Consider the following 9,323-nt stretch of genomic DNA (forward strand, 5'->3'; position numbering starts at 1 on the left):
CAGAGTTACTATGAAGTGCTGTTTTAATTAATCAGATTATTACCGAAACAGTTTATGAACACATTGTACATTTAAACATCTCTGATAATTGAACACTGAGCTCCAAATCAGCGCCGATTCACACAGCGTCCTGCAGTGTTTAATCACTGATAATTACAGCCAGAGCTGTTAATGTGTCATCTGTTCAGGAACTCACTCTGTTCAACAGGAAACTTATCACAGTTTATTTTATTGGTGTTACACTGCAGAGTAACTAATAAACAATAATTTACAATCCAGTCAAATGAATTATTCAATGCTGCACCTTCAGTTCTGTCATAAGAATATAGATTTAATCATTTTAATATTGAGCTCTAACTTAAACATGCAGTTACAGCATTCAGACTGAATAACATCCATAATTTTTACATCTTCATGGAAACGAAGAAAAGACGATTCCGTCCTTCAGTCCAGAAAGAAGACGAAAGAAGTTCAAATGCTGCCTTGGGTTCTCTGAAGTCCTCATGCTGAGAATGACTGAAAGTCCACTGATGTAGGAGCTTCACTTTCTTTTCAGCAAGTCACTCCTTCCTCCATCCATCCCTCCATCCATCTATCCATCCAGTGGGAGAAGGACAGAAACCTGGTTGAGATAAAGTGCTGAGTGAGATGAGGGGTTATAAGGGTAATATAGATTGAGTGGGGGATTTAGAGGTGGTTTGAGGGGGGATTGGAGTGGGGTTTAAAGGGGGTGTGGGGGAGTCTGGGATGGGGTTTGGAGGTGGTTTGAGGGGGTATGGTTGAGTATGAGATCAGAGGCCGAGGGATTTGCGAACGATCTGCTTGGCGAGCCGGTTGAACTGCTCTCGGTCCTCTCGCCACATCTTGGATGCGTCAACGTTCGCTCCACTCTCATCATTCGGCTCTGAAAGGACAAACAGAAACCATTGCTCACAAACCTTCAGCCACAGTCCCATCCATTACCCACAATCCCTCAGTCACAGTCCTAACTGTCCCTACCCAATCTGAACCCCACATGCTCGTCTTTTTGTGAAGTCATATGAGCGGATCAGCGGAGCAGTTCAGGGCATTTAATGCTGAAACCACTACATAAGCAGTCTCACTTTCCTAGTTTAAAAATGCTTATTATTAAATGTCCTCAATTTAGAGCTGGGCGATATGGCCAAATATGTTATCACGATAAACAAAATTCATGTCGTTCAATATCGATACATACCGCGATAAATGTCAAATCATTATTTCTTTCAAGTTTGAAGGCTGATTTTTGGTCCTGGGGGTTTAATTGCTGTTTTAAACTATCCTTTATGGTCTCCAATGCCTCACAGCTTCCTCAGTTTACTTTAGTTTAAATCAGGGCCATAATTTACATGAACCCACTTCTTTCTTTCACTTTCGTTGCCTGGGAATGCACTAATACTTAAATATGACTGTCTGAGCGCTGTAACAGCGCTGTAGTTGTGAGGATTGTGATTGTGATTTAACGCTGCTAAAGCTGGTTAGGATGTTAGGAAAGAGGTGAGTTCGCTGTAGGACAGTATAGTTACACCACTGACCTCGTCACTTACACTCGGTCAAAGGAGAACAGATCGCCGGTCACTCCACTCAAACAGGGGATGTATAACTCTGCATTTCAGCTGTTGCTAAAGACTCATCTTACTTGTGGCCCCCTCCCTCTCTAATCACATAGAAAAACTCGGAAGTGCGCCCTCTCCTGGCGATAGCGGAGTAGTGTTGCTTTCCTTGCAGTAGAAAACGCCACCAAGGCTTTCGCTAGAACGTGGAAGTGTGAGAATGGTGTATTATATCGAACATTTATTGAACATGTCGTATCGCTCTATCGAGGAAAAGTTTTATCGCGATAATTATCGTTATCATTTTATCGCCCAGCCCTACCTCAATTCCTATCAGTTTGGTTTATTATGAGAGCTGAATCTTAAATGGCTTCTCACTTCCTCTATAGTGCAGCACAGGTCCTGAAATCAGGGATTCAACACCAAAACAGTGCACTCAATGTTAGACAAGACGTTGTGCAGCTTTGACTAAACGCAAGTGTTTTTTGGATAGATGATACACTGTTTGTGCGCAGAAGCCTTTACATCTATGTAGTGCGCACAACATAGGGAGAAGGAAGCCATTCGTGATTGAGCCTGTATTTTGCTCATCTCTATTCAAGCTGCACAACACAGGCTAAAAGTGACGTTGTACACAAAGCAAAGCAGCCCGGGTAGATAATCACATCTTAAAGCTCTGTGTTTTCGCTGATATCTGATGCCTGCTATTTTCAGTCCCCCAAAACTTCTGAAATCTGAATTATTTGTCCCATCCTCACCCACAGAGCTCCATCAAGGCAAACTGACTCTAATATCTGACACAGTCTGTTCACAAACACGTAAATAACACAGCAGTCATGGTCATCAGGCTCACTGTGAGTAACTTCACCAAACGCCATTTATTCCCAGTAAACATAAAGCAGGAATTAAACCACAGAGCAGTTATTTTTGGTACTTTGCTGGGCAGCTGTGGCCGTCAGACTAAAGGCTCCGCCATCTCTGTGAGCTACTGAGAATCTGCGCGTTGTTCACGTGATCAGTTTCTGCACAGATCCCATTTGTTTCTCCCACGGTGGCTGTATCGTTCTTATTTACGTGATTAAATCTATAGCTGAGGCTATGTGTGTGTCTGTGTATTAAGAGTGTGTGTGCGTGTGTGTGTGTACCTGCGAGCATGCTGACCACAGACAGGAGGATCTTCTCGACACTCTGTACTGGACTCCATCTCTCAGCACTGCTCTCATAGCCCATCGGGTCGTCACCGGGAGCATGCAGGATCGAAATACACACTCGTCCGTCTGGATAAACTATACACACAAACACATTAAAGTTGAGAGAGAGAGAGAGAGAAATAGAGGAAGAGAGATAATAACAGAGACACAGAGTGAGAAAAAATAGACAGAGAGAGAGAAAAAGAGGATAACGGTGAGAGAGAGAGAGAGAGAGAGAGAGAGAGAGAGAGAGAGGGGAAAATAGAGAGAGAGAGAGAGAGAAAAATAGAGAGAGAGAGAGAGAGGGGAAAATAGAGAGAGAGAGAGAGAGAAAAATAGAGAGAGAGAGAGAGAGAGATAAACTCACTGTTGGGGTGAAACATGTCGCAGGTGAATTTCATCTTGGGAGGGCTGAGGGGGTAATCTGACGGAAAACTGAGAATCGCTGGAAAAACTCCGCCTTCAAAACACGTATCCTCAGGACCCCTGAGACAGAGACAGAGACAGAGACAGAGAGAGAGAGAGAAAAAAAAATCACTGCATGACTGAGCTACCTGGTGCAGATCGAGGTTAGTGCTGCCCCCTGCTGCATCAGACTGAGCACTGGGGACAAACATCACTAAAGTCACCCAATCTGACTCTTTCGACCATTCACAACTATTAAAGCTCTATACCTGAAATACTTACATAATAAGAGCCTCCCACTCAAAGAAGTTCTCTTCATTAACCGGCCCTGCAGGAAACAGACAGATTCACTCCTCAATAAACAAACACTGTTTATATCAAACTCCTCGATATAGTTACAAACTCTCAAAGTGCTTTATACAGGAATATCAGTACTAATACATAAATACTAAGTCTAAATAACAATAACATCACTGAATACGGGTGTGTTTACCTGCCACAATTCCCTCCGGAGGATTCAAAGTCAGCTCTAACACACACACACACATACACACACACAAAGAGTCAGTAAAAAACAGTAAACCATCTATAATACGCACGAGTAACTATCTGACATATATCCTACATAAAATTACTTACAAACTTACACATATAGGTTAACTGTGATGTATTTGTATTCAAGACAATCTTCTCATTCAAAAGCACTTACTAAAACAAGTGATAATAAAGTAAATGAAATTAATCCCCTGCACACAATATCACACATTAGTAAAAATTTTCCGTTCCATCTTAAATGCCTCAGACGCCAGAATGTACCTGCTGCACCATTTAAGGTGGAACGGAAAATTCGAACAAGAAGCTAAATTAAGCTCGGCTTCGTCATTTAGCGAAAACTCTCTATCGTAAAGGCATTTAGACTGTGTTTAAGCGCTCTTAATAACCTAGTTTAATCTGTCGTCTTTTTCTCCATCAGCAAACATTAATAAAAACACTTTTATCACTTTAATAATCATAACAAACCTGGCTAGCTGTGTTATTAGCATCACTGGCTAACGGCTAACCAACTCCCCGCCACTAGCGGCCTAATAAAGCCACAATCTGCGTGTTTTCAACAAACAACACTCACTTAAACCGCTATTACTGATTGTACCATCTTTGCTTACGTTTATATTCAGCCATTAATCTTTTTAAAGCAGTTCCAGCCATCGCGGCCTGTTTACTCTCCACCGGCCTGAAGCTGCAGCGACCGGGCTCACAGGCAGAGGGCGCCACTGGGAGCACCATCGATATCTGAAGAGCAACGCACTAAAGTGCACTACGCCCTCTGCTGTTCATCTATGGTTCACTTAAAAAAAGATTTTCAATGATTCTTTATACTAAACGGAATGGTTCTAGTTAGGACTATGGATTCTATAAAGAACCATTTCATGCTTAACTGGTGAAATGGTTCTACAGATTGATGGAGGATGTGTTGGTTCTATATAGCACCAAAAAGGTTCTGCTATTGTGAAGATGTCAAGCTTGTAACAATAGAACAAGCCTTTTGGGATGTTATATAGAATCATTTTCAAAAAGGTTCCATATAGAAACATATACAATACATTCTCCATTAATTAGGAAAAAAAAACATTTAACTAGTTAAGCATAAAATGGCTCTACATAGAACTCATGGTTCTAAATAGAATTATGCCCTTTGCTAAAGAACCCCTGAAGAACCATCTTATTTAAGTGTGTATTAGTGTACTGTCATGAGTGTTTTTTCATGTTTAAGTAACTAAGCATGACTACAACACAAATATAGACATTTTATTTGCTATCCAAAACCATCAGTAAACCTACATGTGTCTTCTGAGTTTTCTTTGGGAACTATTTTGCCTCACAGCACCCTGCATGTATCCCTTCACCTTGAATGGATTTTAAGTTCTCAAAACTATCGTAAAACAATGTCTCGGACATCAGGCAGTGTATTCATAACCATTTTCAACTTTCTGTGAGAAGCGTTTAGAAGTGGACGTCTGGTTCCTATCACCACCACTGTGAGATATACATACCATAGATATATCTATGGGCCCGGTATATGATTGTAGTACAGTGATGTCTATGGTACCGCGCTGCCTTTAGCGCACTCTGCTGGACACTGTGACACTAACAGCACCGCCTCCATGGCGACGGTTACAGAGTTAAAGTGCGGTGAGTTTTATTTAACTATTTACTAATAAATCACCATCTGAATAATAATTACTTGTGAATTAGCTGGTTTATGAGTTGGAAGCGTGTGTCAGAAGTTGTAACGTTTTCTAAATGATTTTTAAAGCAGTGAGAGTGGAGTTCAGCGTTAGCTTTAGCACACTGAGCCAATGTTAATGTTGGAGCTGCAGAAACACAACTGATTTTTCTGCTAGAGTTTTTTTTTAGGTCAGTTTCATGCGTTTTTTTTTTTAGATATTGAGGAGATGTTAGAGACATGCTGCACAAATTCTCGACTGGTTTATTTTAGTTTCAGCTAAATTTCTGAGTCTTACATTACTGAATATACGCAATATAACAACTTAACCTAAGTTACACACCAGAGTTTCAGATGTCTGGTTTAAAAAAAAAACAACAACCACTTGTCAGAGAAGAGAGAGAACTCACACTGTGTCTCTATAAACTCTGACCTAACAGACTTCACATATTTGAATTATTTTGACCACGATCTTCACTCCAACAGAAACGGTCATTTTTCTACTATATAACCTTCACTGACTGGGTTTATCCAGTCGTCCACTGTGGGGGGATCAGGACTCAGCCAGCGGCTTATTAACTACAAGCAGTTAATAGAGCCATAAATATTTGTCAGATTTTGTTACGTCAAAATTTATCACGTCCAGGATAAAAACTCACAGAAAACTGTGTTTTATTAACATTAAAACTGTCTGAAATGTTCAAACTGAGACACTGAACCGTTTCCTGCATCTGAAATCAGTAATAAATCAGCTCCTCCAGATAGATTTAAAATTCAAATTATTATTCTTCATAAGATAAAGTAAAAATGTATAAACTGCACAGAAAAAATAAAGATGTGGATTTTTATTTGTTTATATTGGGACTTTATTTGCATATTTGAGTAGAGAATGACCGTTTGTGTTTCTCCTGTTAAGATATGTTTTAACCCTTTACTGGAGTGTTTTAACCATTAACCATTGCTCCACCTGTTTTTCCCCGGTTTGTATTGTAATATTTTATACTAATGCTGTTTGCTATCCGGTGTCGACCAGAGGAGGATGGGTTCCCCTTTTGAGTCTTGGTTCCTCTCAAGGTTTCTTCCTCTTGCTCTTAGGGAGTTTTTCCTTGCCACTGTCGACATTGGCTTGCTTGGACCCGGATTTTTCTGTAAAGCTGCTTTGTGACAACACCTGTTGTAAAAAGCGCTATAAAAATAAACTTTGACTTTTGTTTTTGACATGTATTGTGAACAAAGAGCTCTGCTGTGTTGTTCTTCTGCAGCCTTGCGGGAGGCGCTGGAGTCTCGGGGTGTTTTGGGGCAGCTGAAGGCTCGGATTCGGGCTGAGGTGTTTCAGGCGCTGGACGATCAGAGCGAAACTCGACCCCCACTGACCCACCAGAACCTGCTGATTAACGAGCTGATCAGAGAATATCTGGAGTTCAACAAGTATCGATACACAGCGTCGGTTCTGACTGCAGGTGAGCCGACATGACTTAAGCTCTGTTTGACCAGCAAGCATGAAACGGCACGTTTCACACAGCACGATATGAACCACAGCATTTCTCTCCTGATACGCTGAGATTCTGAACTGTTGGCCGATACTGAGCACTGATCTCAGTTAACAATAATAATAATAATCTTTATATATAGAGCACTCTTCATAGCAGTGGCAGCTCAGAGTGCTTTACAGACAGCTGATAAAGCTTAACAGTAACAGAAGAAGCTAAGTATTAATTTAAAATTATATAAGACAATAACACGGATCAGATTAAACAGATGAACACCAAAGAGACATAGAGTTTTAATGAAGCGCTGAGTCTCTCCACATTTTCTGTATTTTACGGAAGGTGTTTGCAGAAGGTCAGTATCTGCAGATTGAAGATCATAAACAGACAGACATGTAGGAGCTTTAAGGTCATTTAGAGCTTTAAAACCAGCAGCAGCGCTTTAAAATCTTTCCTAAAAGATCCAGAATCTGATCAGTATCTGCATCGATACCACCCCAGTGGATCACTAAGGATCCATTACAGTAATGATAATATCATCATACTGCTCAGCTGTGGTTCTCACTGCTGTTCCCTCAGTTCTGAAGACGGTTCCACTACAGGTGATGAAACAGAACCAACTTTACTCACAGTTTAATTACACCTGTAAAAGCTTTTTAGCAGACCTTAAGAGTTAAATACAGTTTATGAAATACAGCTTATTGAATGCATTACATTAAATGCACTATATTAAATTAAATTTATTAAATACAGTGTACTAAACACAGCTTATTAAATGAAGTGTATTAAATACAGATTATTTATTAGTTTATTTAATGCAGTGTACTATATATAGTGTATTAAATACAGTTCATTATATGCAATGTATTAAATACAGTGTGCTAAATACAGTTTATTAAAGACAGTTTATTGAACACAGTGTATTAAATAGAGAGTGTTTGTGTGTTTCTCATGTTGACTATGTGTCAGAATCAGGTCAGCCTGAAGCTCGCCTGGACCGTCAGTTTCTAGTGAGTGAGCTGAATGTCGTAGAAGATCCGAGTGCCAGAGCTGTGTAAGTGATTCAGACTGTATTTAGTTCTGTTAAACTGCATTTAAACACATTCAGGTAAATGTTACTGCAGGAGTGCAGATCTGTGACCTCATGACTATTTTTCTATGATTCTTTATGATACATATCACGGAATCATTTTCAGAGCAACTCTATTGGATCATTTGTGAATTATTGTTAGCAACACACTGAATACACATATCTAACTGAAGCAGCTGTTCACACAGCACTGAAACACTATATATACAATAACAACTCTTTATGTATTTGGACTTTTACCTTTGAAAATAGTCTAAAGATTGTCTGTTGACCAAAATGTAAGTGTGTAATTTATTGGGTATTATTATGATCTGTGATAATTGCTTGTAAAGCAGCATTCAGTGTTACAGCAGGGAGGTTCTGCGAGCGTCTTAGTGATTCACTGCTAACAGAGTATATATCTAAAACCTGGTTTCTGTATTTCAGCTTCTCCTGAATCATAAAGTAATCAGTTAGACGTGTGTGTGTTTAAGTTCCTCTGATGGTGGATTGCTATGTTCTAGATCAGTTCTGCTCTACAGAACCAAAGCAGTTTGTTCTCCATGTTCAGACTGAATCAGCTTTCAACTCATTCAAAGTGTTTTAATCGATTTTGTGTGTGTGTGTGTTTCAGTCCTCTGCTGTACGGCCTGCTCTCACACTTCCTCAGTGGCAGAGACGGAGGAACGTTTTTAATCAGAAACCCCCCGGAGCCCCACCGGCCCGCCGACGGGGAACAGGAAAGTTTATAAACTCTCAGGTTAACGAGAACCTTCACAGCTTTGAATCTTCTGCCTGTTTGATCCTCAGTAATGAAGAAGATTCTCTAATGAATAAAACTTCCTGCAGGTGTTCTAGATCAGGAGAATGTCACATGACCAGCGTTCAGTGATGAATGTTTACATGCTGAAGTGGCCAAAACTCCATTTGAGGAGTTACTAGTTTAGCTTGTTGTGTTTCTGTGTTTTAGAGCTGATGGAGTCTCTCTGTGAGGTTAGACTCACTGTTGATTAATGTGTGAAGAATAATAATATTTTTTTTTAACGTTTTTAATCCTTTTAACTTTTATAGGTATTAAAATGCTCCTTTAATGTGAAACAGTGTTGTGTTGTGTTGTTTTTTAAAGGCTGTAAGTGCAGTTTGTGGCCACAGGGGGGCGATAGGTAGCTGAAGGAATTTGACTTAGACTTTAATGCAAATCCACCTTAAATATGGGTGGATATTTATATTAAAGCATAATTAAATTTACTGCCTGGAATGTTTTGTTCCACATTTCCGAATAACCATGCAGGTTATCAGGTTCCAGGTGAGTGTTAGTTAATGTTCCACTTTGGGAACATTCTGTTCTTTTATTTAAGTGAAAAAGTGGCGCTAAGG

General features: G+C 39.9%; 2 protein-coding genes across 3 annotated transcripts; one reads left to right on the forward strand and one right to left on the reverse strand.

The window, feature by feature from the left end:
* Positions 1 to 310: 310 nt before the first annotated feature.
* On the reverse strand, positions 311 to 4,433 carry ube2g2 (ubiquitin-conjugating enzyme E2G 2 (UBC7 homolog, yeast)). Its single transcript, XM_036571502.1, has 6 exons — positions 4,330 to 4,433; positions 3,660 to 3,695; positions 3,449 to 3,494; positions 3,129 to 3,247; positions 2,717 to 2,857; positions 311 to 904 (listed from the first exon to the last, which is right to left on the reverse strand). Exons 1-6 carry the CDS (start codon positions 4,370 to 4,372, stop codon positions 792 to 794), a joined length of 498 nt encoding a protein of 165 aa, XP_036427395.1. The 5' UTR covers positions 4,373 to 4,433; the 3' UTR covers positions 311 to 791.
* An 864-nt stretch (positions 4,434 to 5,297) lies between these two features.
* Positions 5,298 to 8,992, forward strand: cep20 (centrosomal protein 20). Of its 2 annotated transcripts, none has more exons than XM_036569637.1 (4): positions 5,298 to 5,356; positions 6,653 to 6,850; positions 7,847 to 7,931; positions 8,581 to 8,992. In XM_036569637.1, exons 1-4 carry the CDS (start codon positions 5,329 to 5,331, stop codon positions 8,696 to 8,698), a joined length of 429 nt encoding a protein of 142 aa, XP_036425530.1. In that variant the 5' UTR covers positions 5,298 to 5,328; the 3' UTR covers positions 8,699 to 8,992. The 2 variants fall into 2 exon arrangements, with proteins under 2 accessions (XP_036425530.1, XP_036425531.1); XM_036569638.1 differs by having other exon boundaries at positions 7,853 to 7,931.
* Positions 8,993 to 9,323: the final 331 nt, after the last annotated feature.

The sequence above is a fragment of the Colossoma macropomum genome, unplaced genomic scaffold, assembly GCF_904425465.1.
Source record: "Colossoma macropomum unplaced genomic scaffold, Colossoma_macropomum, whole genome shotgun sequence".
In the NCBI taxonomy this organism is placed as follows: domain Eukaryota; kingdom Metazoa; phylum Chordata; class Actinopteri; order Characiformes; family Serrasalmidae; genus Colossoma; species Colossoma macropomum.

Bases quoted from the DNA above. Each gene is read 5' to 3' on its own strand.
- ube2g2 (XM_036571502.1), bottom strand. From the start codon at position 4,372: ATGGCTGGAACTGCTTTAAAAAGATTAATGGCTGAATATAAAC. The intron at 3,495-3,659 runs GTAAACACACCC...TGTTTCCTGCAG, and splicing joins TCCGGAGGGAATTGTGGCAG to GGCCGGTTAATGAAGAGAAC. The intron at 2,858-3,128 runs GTGAGTTTATCT...TTGTGTGTATAG, and splicing joins CGACATGTTTCACCCCAACA to TTTATCCAGACGGACGAGTG.
- cep20 (XM_036569637.1), top strand. From the start codon at position 5,329: ATGGCGACGGTTACAGAGTTAAAGTGCG. The intron at 5,357-6,652 runs GTGAGTTTTATT...GTTCTTCTGCAG, and splicing joins GGTTACAGAGTTAAAGTGCG to CCTTGCGGGAGGCGCTGGAG. The intron at 7,932-8,580 runs GTAAGTGATTCA...TGTGTGTTTCAG, and splicing joins GATCCGAGTGCCAGAGCTGT to TCCTCTGCTGTACGGCCTGC.